This window comes from Euleptes europaea, chromosome 1 (genome assembly GCF_029931775.1).
Source record: "Euleptes europaea isolate rEulEur1 chromosome 1, rEulEur1.hap1, whole genome shotgun sequence".
Lineage (NCBI taxonomy): Eukaryota > Metazoa > Chordata > Lepidosauria > Squamata > Sphaerodactylidae > Euleptes > Euleptes europaea.
In genome coordinates this window covers 70,628,072-70,647,105 of record NC_079312.1, presented here as the reverse complement: position 1 = coordinate 70,647,105, position 19,034 = coordinate 70,628,072, and the positions used below count along the sequence as shown (strand labels likewise).

The 19,034-nt window shown below is 41.3% G+C and overlaps 1 protein-coding gene across 1 annotated transcript in view; it reads left to right on the top strand.

Annotated features, from left to right (window-relative positions):
• Positions 1–19,034, top strand: part of STAB1 (stabilin 1) — a 109,873-nt gene that overhangs the window by 18,295 nt on the left and 72,544 nt on the right. Inside the window, exons 10-19 of the mRNA XM_056847179.1 lie at positions 1,593–1,733; positions 2,435–2,497; positions 3,831–3,944; positions 6,360–6,413; positions 8,078–8,158; positions 8,498–8,656; positions 11,305–11,367; positions 13,013–13,114; positions 15,586–15,672; positions 17,860–17,971. Coding sequence (XP_056703157.1) covers positions 1,593–1,733; positions 2,435–2,497; positions 3,831–3,944; positions 6,360–6,413; positions 8,078–8,158; positions 8,498–8,656; positions 11,305–11,367; positions 13,013–13,114; positions 15,586–15,672; positions 17,860–17,971 — 976 coding nt within the window. The remainder of the gene's footprint in view (positions 1–1,592; positions 1,734–2,434; positions 2,498–3,830; positions 3,945–6,359; positions 6,414–8,077; positions 8,159–8,497; positions 8,657–11,304; positions 11,368–13,012; positions 13,115–15,585; positions 15,673–17,859; positions 17,972–19,034) is intronic.

Below are 19,034 nucleotides of genomic sequence, written 5' to 3'. Positions count from 1 at the left end.
TGATTAAATCGGTCATTTCTAATTATGCTCTATTCAGACATCACAATATACTGAGGTTAGGCTGGGATAGACACATACCCAGCTGTTTGCTGTGCTCACTCCTCATGCCTTCCTTCTCCCTGCTCCTTTCTCACGCAGAAAATCCTGGTTAGAAACTCTTGGTGGGTAGTTGTGTTTGTCTGTAACAGTGAAGCTTTATTTATTTATTTATTTATTTATTTATTTATTGTTTCAATTTAATACACCACTCTCCCCAGCCAAGACAGAGTTGCTTACAGGGGAATAAAACCCATTTAATCGATTTTTGGATGGTGTATCCTTTTTGGGTGATGTATCCTTGTGGAACCCAATGGAGCAGTTCCTCTGGGCTCAAAGGCAAAGACAGGATTTTGGCTTCATGGGGGAGTGCTGCCTCCAGCCACCAGCGCAGCCCCTTCCCTCAGGAAAGGGCTGCCCATATATCACACAGGTCTATGTGTCAAGAAGGAAGGACTGGTTGTGTCTTTTCAGCACATTTACATGCAGTAGCAGACATATGTGAGGCCACATGAGGCCCAGTCTGAGGTTCTGGTTGAAATGGTGGCTCCTGCACGGCTTCCAAGAGCACCCCCAGACAAAGATTCCCACTGGGCTTCCTAACATTCAGACAATATGCACAATAGGGTTGCCAGTTCTGGTTGGGAAATACCTGGAGATTTTTGGGTGGAGCCTGAGGAGGGCAGGGTTTGGGGAGGGGAAGGACTTCAATGCCATAGAGTTCAATTGCCAACGCAGTCATTTTCTCTGGGTGAACTGATCTCTATCCGCTGGAGATCAGTTGTAATAGCGGGAGATCTCCAGCTACTACCTGGAGGTTGGCATTGGCAACCCTAACCCACAAGGATGTATGAACAGACATCCCACAGCAGCACTTTCCCCAGCTCCCTGGCAATACAGCCTCTGGGAGCCCTATTCTCCAAGTCTCTCCCCTCCAGTTGTTCTCTTTCATGGCAAAGAAAATAGCAAAACAAGGATCAAAGCTATTTGGTTCAACCATGCTGCCTGCAGCATTTATTTGTTCCAAAAATCCCACTGACCTAACCAGGCCCATAGTGGAACTTAATGTTAAGCCTGTTTCTGGAGCCTGGTTTCCTGGCAAGCCAAATAGTTATAAAAAGGTTTCAATAAATTAGTCACACTACTTAATTTCTAATTTGTAATCCTATTGCATTATTTATTGGATGTCTCATCTGTGTAATTTGCCTTGGATCCCAGAGAAAAAGGTGTACTATAAATAATATAAATAATACTGTACTAAAGAGACCAAGTGTCCCAATCTGTCAGTTAAGCAAGGCTTCCATATGAGTGGTGAAGGCTAATCTGGTGAACTGGGTTGGTTTCCCCACTCCTACACATGAAGCCAGCTGGGTGACCTTGGGCTACTCATACTCTCTCACAGGTGTCTGTTGTGGGGAGGGGAAGGGAAGGTGATTGTAAGCCGGTTTGATTCTTCCTTAAGTGGTAGAGAAAGTCAGCATATAAAAACCAACTCTTCTTCTACTATACTAAAGCTTTCACTGTGTAATAATATTCTATTCCTTTCTTATATTCAGTTTAAGCGCTACAGTTATTCAGATAGCCCAAGTGTACCATATACCATCATAGATCCAAACTTGCCAGCTTCGAATGGCATTATACATATTGTCAGTGCTCTAAGGAAAACACCTTCAATGGAGAACCTTGGAAACTCTCAGGTATGTTGAGTATGTTCATTTACCTTTTAGAAAAAGGAGGGCAGGATTTGATAGCAAATGCTTTTTGTTAAATATCTTTTAGCTAAGAGCCATATTCAGACTTCTGCCCCAGTATAGTTCCAAGGCTGCTTCCTCACCAGAGGTCTCTACCATCTCTGAGGTGGTCTCTATCCTCTTCCCTCGTGGAGATATGCCTTTTTCTTTATATCTCTGCAAGGGAAGGCACTAGAAACGGACATTTTTAAAAAATGAAACCTGCTTAGACTATCACTGAAATGCTATTGCTATTTTAGGGCAGTTTATTTTAAAAAAGGGTGTGTGTGCTCTGATGCCACCAATAACAACAACACTGATGATGACAGTACCCTCCCATTTAAACCTTGTTATTGAACTCACATGTGGAAGAAAACAAACTGGAAAGACGCACAGGAAGCAGACGTGTGGAAGAACCCTACCCAAACCAATTCCAATGTGTGTGGATCAACTCCCAAGAAAATCAGGAGTAACCAGGAATTTGTGGGGATTTAGATCTAGTCTCCTAGATTCTAGTCCAAAACTACTACACCACATTGACTAATGGTCAATTGTACATGCTCATTAACATACACCCAAAAACACATTTTAATGATGTATTGCTAGCATTGAAATTGGCTTCTACCTGCAGATTATTGATTTCTCATTCCACTTCGTCTCTTTTGCAGAAAACGATTGGAGAGATTCTTTCTTCCCTGGAAATTGCCAGCCGATTTGAAACAATCTTAGAAGTAAGAATGTTTCCTCCCTGGTCTTGGTAGATGACTGCTGAGTTAGTACCATGGCATTCTATATAAGGAACGTTGGTGGTGGTCATTATATACTGCTTTTGCTTTTTTAACATTAACTATTCAAAACAAATGAAGTTACCTATGAAAAACAAAACAAAAGCTGTACTAGAAACAAGAGAAAAAATAGGCAAAAGAGCCAGTGGTGCAAATGAAGAAGGATATTTTATTGTACAAGTGAAAAGTTCTCTGTTCACACAAAGCTTCCTCAGGGGAATCTGCTAGTCATTCAGCAAGAATGCAACATCAATGGAGACTACAAGAAATGAGGCAAGCCTAAGGTTGCCAGGTCTCTCTTCATCACCGGCGGGAGGTTTTTGAGGCAGAGCTTCAAAGGGTGGGGTTTGGGGAGGAGAGGGACTTCAAGGCCATAGAGGCCAATTGCAAAAGCAGCCATTTTCTCCAGGTGAACTGATTTCTATCAGCTGCAGATCAGTTGTAATAGCAGGAGATCTCCAGCTAGTACTTGGAGGTTGGAAACCCTAGGCAAGCCTCATGCAGTTACTCAGAAGAACATAAGAGCTGGATCAGACCTGTGGTTCATGTAGTCCAGCAACCTGTGTTGTACAGAGGCCAACCAGTTCCTCTGGAGGTCAAAAAAGAGGGCACAGAGGCTGAAGCCTTCCCATGATGTTGCTTCCTGGCACTAGGTTTCAGAGGCTTACTCTGAACGAGGGGGCAGTAAACTAAGTTAGACTTACTAAGTCTCTTGAAGGAGAGTTGTAGAAAGTTTTCTGATAACACCTTTAAGGCAATGGGATTCAATCACTTTTCCTCACAGAGTGCATGAACCTTTGGAACATGTTTTCTAAAATGACCTTTCAAAATGAATGGTTTTTCCACAAGGTTTTTCTAAAATAAGATCATGTTTAAATAAGATCATTTTAATGCAAAAAATAATAATGATGAGATTTTGGAAGAACCCTCTAGAGAGTGCTGGTCTGTAAAAGAGGCAGACATGATACCAATTAGTTTGAATTTTGAGGGCAAAACTTGAAAGTCACCATCGGATTCTGCATTGTTGAGAATGGCCACTTGCTGCCTTTAAAAACCAAAAAGGTTTTAAAAAAGTGATTTATAAAAAAAAAATTATCCAAGGCAGTGATGAGGCCATAATTCAACACAGAAGCCCTGAACGTTCTGTATACAGTGGATGATGGTAAAAAAATGAGTAAAGTCTGTGTCTCTAAGTACATCATAATGTACATTCAAAGTCTTTTATTTTGCTAATCCATCATTATTTTAGACAAGAGTGATCTGTGCTTCATGTTTACAGAACTGTGGTCTGCCTTCATTTCTGGATGGTCCTGGCCCTTTCACTGTGTTTGTACCAAGTAATGAGGCAGTGGATAAATTAAGAGATGGAAGGTTAATTTATCTCTTCACTGAGGTGAGGCCATCTTCACTAAGTATACTGAAAAATGTTTTCGCTTTCAAAAAGATATTTGTTGCCATACTGTCTAACTTGCTTGGATAAGAGACAAGGAACTTCTCTAGTAGATTTAGCGGGCAACTCCACAGCACTACTTCATTGGTAGATGGTTATGAGTGTCATGGTTGCATGAATGCTGCAGGCAATCATATCCTCTGTTCTGTTAAGGAATTTTGTGATGTGTGAACTGGCCATTAGGTTAGAGACACATTGCCTGACTTCAGACATAGCAGCATACCATGATATGAAAACAAAGTTTGAGCACTGTGGTTTAGGGAAGTGTAGTTAAAAAAAATCATTTTAATTTTATTTTGTTTGATTTTAAGGGCATGATTTTTGTTATGTCAATATTTTAGGGGGTTGTTTTCATTTTTGTAATTATTTTAGGGTACAGTTTTTAGGTTCTGGAATTTTCGGCACCCCAAAAAATTCCTTAAACACCCAAAATTAAAATATTTTTTGGGTACATCCCACCCCCACCCCCACCCCCACCCCCCAGGCAGCAGGAGTGGAGAGGGAAGAAGAGAGAAAGCTGTACCAGCAATCAGCTGTTTGCTTGTGATAGCAGCCCTTACAGGAGTCCGCCCACCATTTTCTGGCTATTGGGGCAGGCTATGCCACCTCTAATGCCAGTGGCAAGGAATCTAACCAGGAGGAAGTCCTGCATCATGGCCCAGAACTGCCTGCAGGCCTGATGACGGCCAAATAAATATGGGGCTTGTTTGATCCTTCTGTTCCTTTTAAACTTCAGAGGGACATGGTGGGGATGGGGGTTGATGGCCTCTGGAGGCCAGGTCTACCCAACTATTGGCAGTTAATCGAATTAGCTGTTTGTCAGTGCCCAGTCCGTTTACATTATAAAAGTATATTATTTTCTATGGGAGTAGACCTGGTCTCTTGAACTCTGGAATCCTTGCAGTTTCCTGAGGCCTGCTTCCTCGATTTCCTTCCTACTCCTGTAGGGTTGCCAGGTTCCTCTTTGCCACTGGCGGGAGGTTTTTGGGGTGGAGCTTGGGGAGGGCGGGGTTCAGAGAGGGGAGGGACTTCAATGCCATAGAGACCAATTGCCAAAGGCGGCCATTTTTTCCAGGTGAACTGATCTCTGTCGGCTGGAGATCAGTTGTAATAGCGGGAGATCTCCAGCTAGTACCTGGAGGTTGATCAAAAATTTACCCGCCTTACAGGATGCTTATATCGTTCAATTGAATTTCCATCTGTGCTGGACTCTTTTGATAATTTGTATCTTATTGTACCCTATTGTATTCATGTATATATATTCACTTTTTTGCACCTTTTTCACTTTATAAAAATCCTTACTTTATTATTATAGTTGTAATCTTTTCCATTACCATTGCAGCACTGAGCCTTGTTTGTCCCAGTACCTGGAGGCTGGCAATCCTGTGCTCCTGGCCTCCCCAAAATGCTCCCAAAATCCCAGGTGTTAAACGTTTCTTACTCCTGAGTCTGCTTGAAACAGCTAATTTTATGTATATCTTTGGTTTGGGAATATGTGAATACACACCCCTACTATGGGCTGCTCCTGGTAAGAACCAAGCCATAGTTTATGGTTTGGACTTAATGATGAACTATGTTGTTGGAAACCAGGAAGGTCTTGATTTTTTTAGCTCTGTGTAAGGAGAGGAAGGGAGGAAAAGAAGGCAGGAAGAATTTAAGTCAGCCTGAGGATTTCCAAGCTCTGCTATTTGTAATCACAGCCCATGGTTTGTCATTATGTCTGAATCAGCCATAGAGAACTATACTCTTCTTGTACCACACTTCTGCCTTTGTGCTGTCCAGCACCTGGCTTCAAACACAACCTTCTGGACAAAACAAAGCAACACAACCCAATATTTGGAGAAAAGGGTAAATTTTGGCTCACGTGGTTGTGCAGAAATGTTTGTAAGTATACAAAAAGGGTCTTCAGCAGTCAAGGAGTGACTCTCCTGTGTCTAGTATATTTTCTTTACCTTTCTAGCCTGTCATCATACCTTTCTTTTACCCTCCCTGTCCTGTGCCTTCCTTCTTTACCCTTTGTTACCCTGGTCCTCCTGGATATTCTGACTTGCAAAAACACAGGCATGGAATGAAAAGAATGCCTGTTGGGAGCATTTATTTAAAAAAGCTGCCTGATATGCAAATGTTGGTTTCCTGGTAGGCAGAGCTTGGAAATGGTTAGGATGCAAAGTTGTTCTTGGCTTATCTATGCAGACTATTTTCCACCCTTTGGTATTTGACATATACGGTAAATTCTTTTTCCAAATGCACAATCTGAAGAATAATTTGTATGCACAAGCATTTGTGTTTTCAGTCGTCGTCAGTACCCTTTATTGTAGTTTTGCAAAATGTCTATACAATTACTGTTTCTTGCTTTAGGGAATAAACAAGCTTCAGGAACTTGTGAAATACCATATCTACACAGCAGCAGCGGTAAGTCTTCTCTGTTTCGAGTTTATGGGATTTGTTTGGCCACATTTTAATTAATGAATGGAGCAAATGGCTTTCTTGATAATATTCCTTCAGTTCTTAGGCTTCCTGTAGAGGGCTAACACCAAAATATGACAACTGGGCAACACGGAGTAATTTAAAGCTGCTTGCATTTCATTTGCTGTGCCTTGAAAAGCTAGAGCTGTCTTTCAGTTGTATGCATAACCTGCAAACGTTCCATAAAGCCTTCGACAATATGTTCCATAAAGAATTAAAGTCATTTTAAAACACAGCATAAAGAAGAATATTACTTTGTAGCCAGAACACATATGTATGCTAGACATGGGTGAATGTGCTCCTTTCTCCAATCAGACCCTATGCCTACATAGCATAGCTCAGTCGAAGGAAACGTTCTCGTTTCCATTGCCTCTCAATCCTTGCCCAGTACCTATCCATTACCAACCACAGAACACCCACGCAGACAGAGCAGATGGGATGAAGGAGAACAGGAGAAGAACTGTGTGTAAGAGAGATACTATAGCTATCAATTCTAAAGCCCAATGGGGTCCCATATTGATAGAGGTAGTATTGTAACAGGAAGTTCCTGCATAGTGGTGTTGAAATTGTAATGTATGTAAATAGTTAGGCAATATGCAGGGGGAAACTTAGGAGCTTGAGTCCTGGACGAAGGATCCTAAGTCCTGCATGCGCCATTGGTCCAAACCGGCTAGCGCCATTGGCCCTAAGCCGGCACGTGCCATTGGTTACCCGGGGTTGTTTCCCCCCTATCATGGATCAGGGGGGAAGTGGCGCGGGCCGGACTAGGGAGCATATAAGCAGGGCCGTTTGCCCTGAGTTCTCCAGTTCTGTTCTATTCTTCAATAAACGCGTTTTTGTTGGAACTCCGTCTCGACCTCATGTGTCCTCCCCACGCGGACTTAACATTGGCGACAAAGGCTGGTAGGCAGTCCGGCTTGCTACCAAAATCACTCTCGCTGAAATCGCCTGCGATTCTCCGCAACCTCACAGTGCTCGGTAGGCAGTCCCAGAAATGATGGAAACATTATGTCTGTCAGCCCTTTCTCTTTTAAAAGTGTCTATGTGCCATCTGTCTGTCTATCTGTTTTAAGAATTTTCTTGTAATGATGATCTCTTGGGCTGTACACAAGTATACCAATTCAGCTTGATTGTGTTCTGCAGGTACTGTGACTATTATCCCTTTTCTTCCCTTCCACCCTATGATAGAGAGATTTACAAGTGCTCCATATTCAGAGGGCTTTCAGTAGTCAAGGAGACTTGAACTATGTGTCTACCAAATTTTTAGATTTGGGGTAGTATAATGTGAAGCCTAATCAAAACCCAACAGGTCTGTTCAAAGGGAATGAAGTGAATGTGAATAATGTTCCTGAGATAAAATGTAGCAGAGTCTAGAATTGTGGGATGCAGATGGGAAACAATACCAACACAACTTGATATGTCCTCTCAACCGCTTGTTCCTATTTTGTTTTTACCCTGAGACACAATGTATGAGAGGAGCAGAAGGGCTACCTCACTGCAGAAAGACAAGCATTGTGGTGGCCTAAATGAAAATAGCCAGCCATCAGAGAACACTGGGTCAAGCTTCAGGGTCCTGACTATATAAGTAAAATATACTTTATATTTTCCAGGTGACAGTGGAGAGGCTAACAGTGATGCCACATATTATGACCATGGCAAATCAGATATTGACCATCAATATCACTAAGGATGTAAGTTCTTGAACCTGCCCATCCAACCAATAGAAATTCGCTACAAGAAATGTAGATAAGTCTTTGTGGCTTTGACTGAACCAGTGCTTGATTTCACCCTGACTTGGATGGCCCAGGCTAGCCTGCTCTTGCCAGATCCAAGATGTTTAAGCAGATTTAAATTAATCTTCATAACTATGAATTTGTTCAGTCATGAGTGGATGTTTTAAACTTTTATGTTGAAGAGATAGCTCGATCTGTGTGTGTTTGTGTGTGGGGGCATGCACGTATATGTTTTCTTCACCGTTTACTTCTGGTAAGAATGAGCCAGATCCTGAAATAGAGTTTCTTTTACCACAGGGAAGAATTCTGTTGGGTGACTCTGGTGTTGCCTTAAACAAAAGGAATATTTTAGCATCAAATGGTATCATTCATACTTTGGATGGCATCTTCATTCCTCCATCAATAATCCCCATTCTGCCTCACAGATGCAATGAACAGCAGTACAAAGCTGTAGCAGTAAGTCCAGCATATGCTGTCTTTCTCCACCTCCTAGTATCTTTTTCTCACGTATTCAGGAAAAGTCTGTGCTGACCCTGTCCTCACCACATGAACTGGGCTGGCTCTCACTCATCCCCTTGTGCTAGATAGTGGTTTGTTGCTGACCTGCATAATTCCAACAAGTCTTTCTTCATGCATAGGAAGTCAGCTGTTTCCCTCAGAGAAATCCACTCTTTTGACCTGCGACTAAGAGTAGAATTTTTGGTTTTGTGCATATGTGTATGTTGTTCCACATTATACCCATGACGTCCATGATTTATATAGCAGTTCAGTTTCTCAGAGGACATCAAGTGGTGATTTTTATGTGAGTCAGCCCTTCTTGCTGACACAGTTCCTGCCAACTGATCTGATTATATTTCATCACCTGGTTTAGAAACATCTGCTTCCTGTTGGAGAATCAGAAAGGGCTTCTAAGCACAGAAGCTGCATGGTCACAGCCATAGTCCTAACAGCTGCACAAGCAGATATTTCAGTAGGGGCTTAAAATGGCATCTTTTTATTTATTTGAAAATGGGAAGTCTGTTGGATGTGTTCTCTTTTGACATTGTTGCTGGTCTCTGCAGGGGAACAGACATTCAAAGGCATTTGCTACTATTTATGACATGAAGGAACACAGATCAGGGATAGCGAAGTAGCATGGGATGAATGCTTGATAGAGTCTGGGCTGCTTCCCCTCCTGTGAGAACTCTTGAGAATATTCAGCAAGTGTACCTTTCCCCCTAACCTTAGTCCTGTGATGGAAGAAACATGAGGATTGTGTGCCAGATTTTACAGCCCTCCCCCACCATCTTGATTTGAAAATCCTTGTTTTGATTTCACTTCCCTTTTGTGCCCTTTTTCTGTTCCTTCATGGCAAGTTTCCCCCAGTGAAATTAACATGTTATTTTTTAGTCTGTTTTGTATTAGAGGCATACAACATTAAAAAGGGTTAAAGGAGACAAACAAACCCAAAATGTAAAAGGCTCCCAATGGTATAATTAAGAAATAATGATGAAAAGGCATATTTATACATCCTCGGAAAAACTGATCTAGTCATTTGTCTGTTTTCACTAAGCCCTTAAAGAGACCGGAGGCTTTATATCTCTTATAGAATGTGATCAACATAATATTTGGAAGTAACAATTGCTTTGTTATAGAGGTGATAATTTGACTGGCCAAAAAGATTTGATGGCCGCTGTCTTCTTGCACCTTTGTAAGGAGGAGGGGCAGAGTCAGAGGTGCCTGCTCTGCTTGAGCCTGGACTGCTCTCTTCACAAGCACGAGGTAGCTGCTATGAAGCAGGGCAACAGCAGTAGCCACTTTAGTTCCCACCCCTTGGTTCAGCCACCACCATCAACCTGGTGGGATTACCAAGCCAGGCCAAAAGGGGGCTGGTCATTTGAGATGGGCTGGTAAAATTATGTGAACAGCTCATCCAACGCAGGCTTTAGGGCCATTTTAATTCCCAGTCTTCCCCTCTTAGTGAACTCTAGCACTAATAACTGCTTGTGTGTTCCTGTTTAGAGATGTGGTTACAACCGCTGGTGGCCAATAGGTAGGTTGCCAACCTCCAGGTACTACCTGGAGATCTCCTGCTATTGCAACTGATCTCCAGCCAATCACCTGGAGAAAATGACCGCTTTGGCAATTGGACTCTATGGCATTGAAGTCCCTCCCCTCCCCAAACCCCACCCTCCTCAGGCTCCGCCCCAAAAATCTCCAGGTATTTCCCAACCCGGAGCTGGAAACCCTACCAATAGGAGAAACTTCTACTATGCTGCTGTGTTTACCATTGATGGCTGCAGATTGTCGGGGCAATCTGCCCTGCCTAAACAATGGCAACAGATTGAAATAAATACACAAGAATAAAATACCAGTTAGTCAATTGCATTGTTTACTTCATGGAACATTTGACAGTATTCGATTACTGTGCCAACCCCATGTTACTGAGCACTGTCCTTGAAGTATACCTCATGCAAGCGAACCCCTGAGTGAATTTAGGAAAAGGAACTCCCCAGAGCAGTGGTTCCCAAGCTTTTTGTCAAGGTGACTTGCAAGTCAAATGTACAAATCCATAAAGCTGCAAAAGCCAGGGGGCCACTTTCACAGGCTTTGTGAACCCACTGAGTGGAAAATGCTGACTGAGAGCATAGGATCTGAATAAAAACAATTCTGAGACTCTGAAGATCACTGTGAAGCTGAAACCATATAGCAGACATTTCCAAAGGCCAACTTAAGGTCTGGGATCCCAGCTGCTACTTGTCTGCCGCAAAGTGGCAGGGGTGCTGGAGGATTTACAGTATGAAAGTGGCAAGTAGGAGATTGTGCTTAATCCTGATCTCCTAGTGTCAGTTCCCCTATCCTGCCTGGATTTGCATATGCCTGTTTGCTGCACAAATGCTTAACCTCCCAGCACTCACTAGTGTGTTGAACAGGCCAAGTGTCACTGACTTATATCTGCCTGCTTTATATTTATGGGTAGCGTATAAGAGTATGAGCAGTGGTTTTTGATGGTGCACATATCATCTGTGCTTTAGCCAGTTATCTGTGAAGCCAGATATGAACTTGTGTGTTTTCCATAACACAGTCAATAAAGAAAAGCTTCCTAATCTTGGTTTTTATTACAGGGATCTTGTGTTGACTGTGATGCCCTTAATGCAAGTGTTTGCCCACCACAAAGCACACCTATGGTAAATAGTTCTTATTTTTGCTTATGGTAATGGTGGTGATGCAAAGAGACTCTCAACAAGGTTCACGCTTCTCTGAAAATACTGTACATTTGCAGTGCAATCCTATACATAGTTACTCCAGGCTTAGACTGGAGCAACTGCGTAGAATTGCGCTGCCAGTGACACATGTCCCTTGTGTTAGCAAAGAAGGGAGGAAGCAGAATGGGCTAATAGTGTTCCAGGAATGCAAGTGTGCATCCCTGTGGCAAAAACGTTGTGGTCTAAGATTCCTATGATAACTGGAATTCATTAATAGCACCAAACCAGGAACTCACCGGAATTTGGCAGTTTGGGTTCAGAAGGTTTCTATGCACTGTAAACCTTGCTGCATGTTTATTTTATTTCTCTTTACACCTTTAAAAAGTAAAAACAATACCAAAACTGAAGCAATAAAAACAAAGTTTGAAAAAGTATTCACCTTCCAATTAGATATCATTAAAAGCATGGATAAACAGGATGGATTTCGTCTGGTGTTTTAAAGGTAAAATTGGCACTGGGAAATCTGGCTGGGAAGGAACTTCCATAACTGAGGCAGCGCCATAAAAAGGCCCTCTATGATTTGATCTTCAAGCTTCAACATAGCTTTGCTGAAATTGATATGGATCTTGCTTTCCAGCAGTTTTTGCATTTCAGAACTCTCTAATGCATTCTCCCCATTTTAATCTTTCTTGCTTCTCCATCAGTTTCTATATTACCGTAACTGGTAGAACTGCAGTTTGGCTAAAGTGATTGACCCGGTAGTTTCCAAAGGTCCTCTCCTCTGCCTTAAAACTGCAGCTCCTCCTTGTAATTGGGGAAGATGAGAAGGGGGAAATGGAAGAGTAAATTACCAGAGTGCAGGTGCCAAAGATGACCTTTTACAGTGTTTTTAAGAGACTGTGCTGCAGCAGTGGCAGTAGCAAAGATACCTTTTTTTCTGAACAATTGTTTCAGCATTGGCTGATGGTTTTACCATAGAGTTCCAGTGATTCCTAAATAGGCATGGTGTCACTTCTGGGGTTTTTCAGAAAGTGACGTCATGCCATTGCCAACGTCTGCCCCCCTCCCCAGTCTTCTCCTGGTTGCCAGGCCAAGCATAGCATCCTAGGAACACACTGGTATTTTCCAGCTTTTTTCCAGCTTGAAAACATTTGGGAAATGTATGGACATTTGGAAATATTTGGGAATCCCAAAAAAATTGAGGTCCAATATACTTAAATCTGCATTTTCCTGATTTTTTTTGCATACCGCCATAGAAGTCTCACTGCACTAGGTTATTCTAGGTATTTTTTCATAATGATGCATTCCCCAAGACTCATTAGAGCTGATTCAGTATCATCTTTACTTCCTCCATTTCTATTGGTGAAAAGCATAAGTACTTTGTTGTGCGCTGGATCCTTACCAAAGAGATGTGTTTGTAGCACAGTTTCTATTCTTCTTTTCCCATTGTTCTGCCTTATCATGAGATGAACCTACAGACTATGTTGAAGAGCATGGTCGATAATGGCTGTTAGAAACTGTTATGCAGAGTAGCTTAGTTCGCCTTGAATCTTCAGTGAACTTCCTCTAGCTGGCAGGATATTATAGAAATACATGGAAATACTCATAATTCACTTTATTTCCGAAGGAACATGGGCTCTTCCCAGGAGAATGTGTTTATATCCACGATCCTTTGGGCTTGAACGTTCTGAAGAAAGGTTGTAGCAGATACTGCAACCAAACTGTTATGGTAAATACAAACTATTAAATAAAGTCTCCAAAATATTTATTATGAAATTTCAATTTTGCATTACATATATTAATCAGACCCATCCCCAACCCCCCTAACCTTTCTCCTGCTACCCCCTTATGAGACATGCTGTTGGTTTAGCAGTTTAACAAGCCTCTTCCTAGTGAGTCTCTACCATGTTTGCATTAAATATGTAAGATTTTTTTTATTGCATTTGATATGGGGCCCAGCATGCCTGGGACAAATTTCCCACTCACCCATCTTCAGGCCTATCTCCTGTTAGAACTCCAGCAACCATTGTCAGTTCCCCTGCACCACCTTTCAACCACCATTGATGGGACTATAAATGAGCATATGGTAAATTAGCCATAGAAATACCAATTCCCATGGCAAAAGTAACATGGAGCCTAATTCTGAAGAAAATCTTCAGCTCCTCTCTTTGATTTTGGCCAACTGGTTTTGATTTAGGAGAGGGGTGAAAGTTATGCAGTGAACCTGGGTGTGAAATGCATATCCATTATGTTCAGATAATTCTTAATGGTAAAAGATGAACCTGTTTAGATGAAGGCAACTATCACAGTTTGACTGTTAAACAGTTATTGTGTTGCGTAACTTCACATTACAGAAAGATCTCTATGAAACTGTTAGAAAACCTACCTTGTATTTTGCCAGAAATGTAATAATTCCACAAGAGTCCACCAAAGAGTATCATCAATAAACCTTTAATGGCATATCCATTATTACAAAGAGGGGAAAAAACAGTATAAATACAACTATCAGCTAAAAAAGCTAAAACAAACATAAAATCATAACACAGAGTTTCCCAAATTTTTCATTGTTAACACATCGACTAAGAAATTGGCCACTGCCACAGTGATCTCTGCTGTTGTATCATTCAGTAAAATTTGACATTTTATTTCATTAGGAAGATAATATTTAGAATGTGTCCATGTATCCAAATGTAACCATTTCTTCCTAGCGGATGCATATAGTGAGCAATCTAACAATATGTGCTCGATTGAGTCCAAAGAGTTGGAGCCACATTCACATATCCGTTCATGTTTAGGAATATTTTGAAACCTTCCATATAACAACTTTGATGGGAAGGCATTTACTCGCGCAAGAGAAAAAACTCTGCGATGGCTAGGACTATCAAGATTGTATAGATAATCGGGGATACATCCCACAACATTCTTAAGATTTAATATAGCTGATGAACAGACAGGGGGTTGAGACGGCTGTATTTTTTGAAGTTCAATATCTAAAAGCCTCTGTTTAATCGTCTTAAAAATATAAACTTCCGAGGAGAAAGTTAACTCCTCCAGGGAAATGCCAATAGATCTTATTTTAGATCGAATTTTATGATCCCAAGAGGTATTATAAATTTCCTTTAATAAAAAAAACAGAAGCGAACCATCATCAGTATTAAAATACAGTTTAAGCCAATATCGAAGAGTTAACATCCATGCCTTAGTTTCAATTAAATTTAATCCTAATTCAGAACACAATGCATAATAAGAAACACAGTTTGGGAAGCCCATAATCTGTCTAAAAAAGGATGCTTGAATCGCCTCCACTTCATGATTAAAAGCATTAAACCATATAGGAACCCCATAAAGAACCTGAGGTAAAACTTTAGAATTAAAAACTTTAACAGCGGCAGGAACAAATTGATTTCCTTTGGAAAAAAAGAAGGCTTTTAATTGATTGGAAGACAATTTCCCCAGATTGATAGACCTTCTCCTATGAGTTGCCCACTGAAGGTTAAAATTAAATGTAATACCCAAATATTTATAACATTTAACTTGTTGGATCTTGTTCTTACCGATATGCCATCTATAGGGGACCCACTTTCTATTAAAAACCATAACATTGGACTTGGAATAGTTAATTTTGAGATCATTTAGGCTGCAGTATTTCTCAAAGGCCATCAAATAACGCTGAAGACCAACTTTGGTAAAAGATAGAATTGCAGTATCATCTGCGTATAGAAGGCAATTTAATTTATTTATTTCACCAAAGAGTATATGACTGGTTGATCTGAGGATGCCTTTTTTTACTCTTTGTTCTCCAGTGTTAAACTGCATTCAGTGTTAAACTGGAGTGATACAAATGAACCTCTGTACTGACAAGGAAGTGTGTTTGGTAAACAAACAAACAAACAAAATATTTATTTTTACCATTAAAAGAGTTGCAGGATAAGAACTAGATTTATACACACACACAGTGAAGCCATACCCTGCAAAGTCATGAAATGAGGTGTAGCTCACAGATTCATTTTCATAATCGCTATTGCTTTTGGAAGTAAAAGAACTGCAAGCATAAGCATTGATCCAGCAAATCAGACTCATTCCTTGACTTTAACATAAATAAGCTGTTAAGAGAGAGAGCCCATATGAAAAACACATAGTTTGTTTCAGCATAAGGACTACTAATAGTTTATTTGAGAGATGTAATTAATGTATTTGTAGGTTCCTGGATGCTGCAAAGGATTCTTTGGTCCAGATTGTGCTGCTTGTCCTGGTGGATTTACCAATCCATGCTATGGAAAAGGGAATGTAAGTAGGAGGAAACATTTCCTGTACAGTTGGGAAGACTTTTTGAAGGCATTACATTGAGTATTACATTGACAGGACACTTTACTAATTTCAAAGTGGCTTGTGCTTAAATCACGTCTTGATGAAGTTGTACCGTTGTGTTAACGAGCAGTGTCAGGGATTGCGACAAAAAAATGATGCTGAACTTTGCAAAGGCTAATGAAACATAAAATTCATGCCTAGATTTGAAATAAACATACAGCTTCATTGCTTAGACATGTTTAGACTTGAACATATATGGTTGCATCATGAATACAGAAAGGAAAATGTTGCATAAACATCTTCAGAAGTACATGAATTATATAACCATAGGAGCAGCCCTACTAGATCAGTGAATCCCGACTCTGAATGGACCCCTACTTTTTGCATTTGTTCCCTGCTTGTGGGCTTCCTAGAGGTATCTGGTTGAGCACTATGACAAACAGAAAGTTGGACTAGATAAGCCTTTTGGTCTGATCCAGTAGGGTTCTTATGCTAATCTTATTCACTTCATGATGCAGTGTAGATGCACATTTGCCATGAGTGTGTCCAGCATTCCTTCGTTTGTAGCTGAAGCACTCTTCAGAGAACATATCTAAGGAGAAATCAGTGGCTGGTCTATGACAGAAGGAGAGTTGAATGGTCTGTACCACTTTGGAATGCATGTGGGATGGATCACATGTTTGTGTATGTGCTATGTGCCATCAAGTCGCTTCCAACAACCCTATGAATGAATGACATACAAAATGTCCTATCATTAACAGCCTTGGTCAGATCTTGCAAACTGAGGGCTGTGGCTTCCTTTATGGAGTCAATCTGTCTCATGTTGGGTCTTCTTCTTTTCCTACTGCCTTTAACTTTTCCTAGCATTATTGTTTTTTTCACTGTCTTGTCTTCTCATGATGTGTCCAAATTATGATAGTCTTTCAAGGCTGTAGCGGGAGAGATGGGCAAGGAGGGCAGCCGCCACCCCTGTGACATGCAGAGAGGGCAGCAGAACTGCCTCTCCTACAGGAGGAGTGGGCCGGGTAGGAGAGGCAGTTCTGCTGCCCTCTCTGCATGCCACAGAGGTGGTGGCTGCCCTCTTCACCCCACCCCAATTATGGCCCTGTAGCCTTTGTTTGGTCATTTTCGCTTCTAGAGAGAATTCAGGCTTGATTTGATCTAAAATCCACTTTTGTGTCATTTTAGCAGTCACAGTATTCATAAAACTCTCCTCAAATACTACCTTCCAGATGCATCAAGTTTCTTAGTGTTCTGCATATAACAACTGCCTGCAGAGAAAGGTTCTAGAATATCCCAGAACATGCTGTGCTAATTTTCCATTTACAGAGAAGTATAAAACTAGAGGGATTTTGAAAACGTAATTCCCTACATGCCCTGTGAAGCAGTGGTGCAATCCCTTCTACTACCTCTGCTACCACTTCTGCATGTATGGACCTGACAAATGTCTATTGAAGGGGACTGTGAATGGATGCACTGTTTTTTTAATGTTCCCAGATGCAGGAATGGAACTTAAATGTGTAGGAACATGCTGATCTCCAAAGATCATTCATAGCAGAGCCAGAACATTTAGTTGATTGAGGGAATGTTAAATCCTGCTCCCTGGCTACACACGTTGGCTTCTCCTTGGATATGTTGACTGATGAAGGCTTCCATGGCCATTTATGCATGGCTATTTATGCGGGGCTTTGCCTTGATTATGCATGCCTTTACTGGCTGTCGGAAGTCACCTTACAGTCCCCACACGTTTCCACATGTTTTGCCCGGGTTTTCTGGATGCTGGCTAAACACAAATCCAGAAAACGCAGGCAAAATGCGCAAAAAAACATGCAGGGAGAGCAAGGTGACCTCTGATAGTCAGAAAATGCATGCATAATCAAGGCAAAGCCCCGAAATAGTCAGTGGGGTGACCGTGAGGAAACAGCCATGAATACATGGCCCATGTCTTGTGGGTGAATTTAGCAAAGTTCTGAATGGAGTTAGATAGCTACAAAAATCACCTTGTAGAAGAAAAAATAGTCATATGAATCAAATTCCATAATTTTTTTAGGGGCATCAAGTGCTGCCCCACAGCTCAATTTTTTCCAAATTGTCCTTCTGCTAAAACTTTTTGTTTCGGAACTTTGTTTCCCTTTTATTATTCTGGATTTTGTTTTTCCTCCTCAGTGCAGTGATGGGATCCGAGGGAATGGCCAGTGCCGTTGCTTTGACAATTTCAAAGGAATTGCCTGCCACATCTGCTCAAACCCAAAGAAGCATGGGGAGAATTGTGATAAAGGTCTGTGACTTGGAATGTGCAGAAAAGCAGCTCTAATGTGTGACAGGAAACTGAAGGCAGGGTGAATCCAGGAAGGGGAAACTGAAGATGATTTCCAGGAAATGTTTCTTAAGAATAACAATAGGCTGTTGTAAATACTTTTTTTTAAAGAAATGTGAGAGCTTTCAAGCAGGGTTACCAACTCCAGCTTGGAAAATTCCTGGAGATTTGAGGGCGGTGGCCGGAGAGGGCAGAGGTTTGGGAGGGGGAGCTCAGAGAGGATACAATATCACATCCTATAATGCCATGTCCTGTGATGTCATATCCAGGTAAAAGACCAACTTTTCCAAGTTCTCCCCTTCCTGTGAAGTCACCTCCTTCCACCAAAATTCAAATTACAGGTTTCATATTACTTTATTGGCAACGGGATCGACACAGCAAATTTAACTCTGCACTGCTCCCATGTCTGTTTGCAACTTTCCTTACACATGGCACCTTTGTGTGTGTGTGTGTTGTAGCAATATAGTGGGATGCCAGGATTATAACATATGCCTACAGCTACCTTTCCCCCCCTGGTGTATATGTCTTGTTATTGATTGGCTCCTTCTTTTCCCACCATTGAGAACTTGTTTCCATTTGGCTGGACAAACACCCCTGTTTTTCAATTGCAAGTAGTGCTCTCAGACATCTTTTAGTTTAGATTAGCAAAACGTCCAAAGATCATGCCTGATCTTTGTATTGGATCTCCAAGAGGAGGAAGGCGACTTTGGAAATGATAATCACCATAAAGTTGCAGGGGAGTAAGTGGCAAAAAGGCAAGGTTGATTTACTGAATGCAGCACTCAGTTGGTCAATGATACATTGTTTGAACTCAGATTGATGTGGGGGGGGATGTTGTCCTTCTCTGTGTGTATCTTTTTTGGAGGTGCTGTTCAACAAAAAACAATTATGATATATGGCAGTATGTCAATAAACATTTCCTTTCCCCACTTTTTTCACTTTTTTGGTGGGAGGGGAGATCACAATTAGTGCAACAAAACTAGGGGGAATTTATTTGAGTCTATAGCCTGGAAGAGAGCTGCTA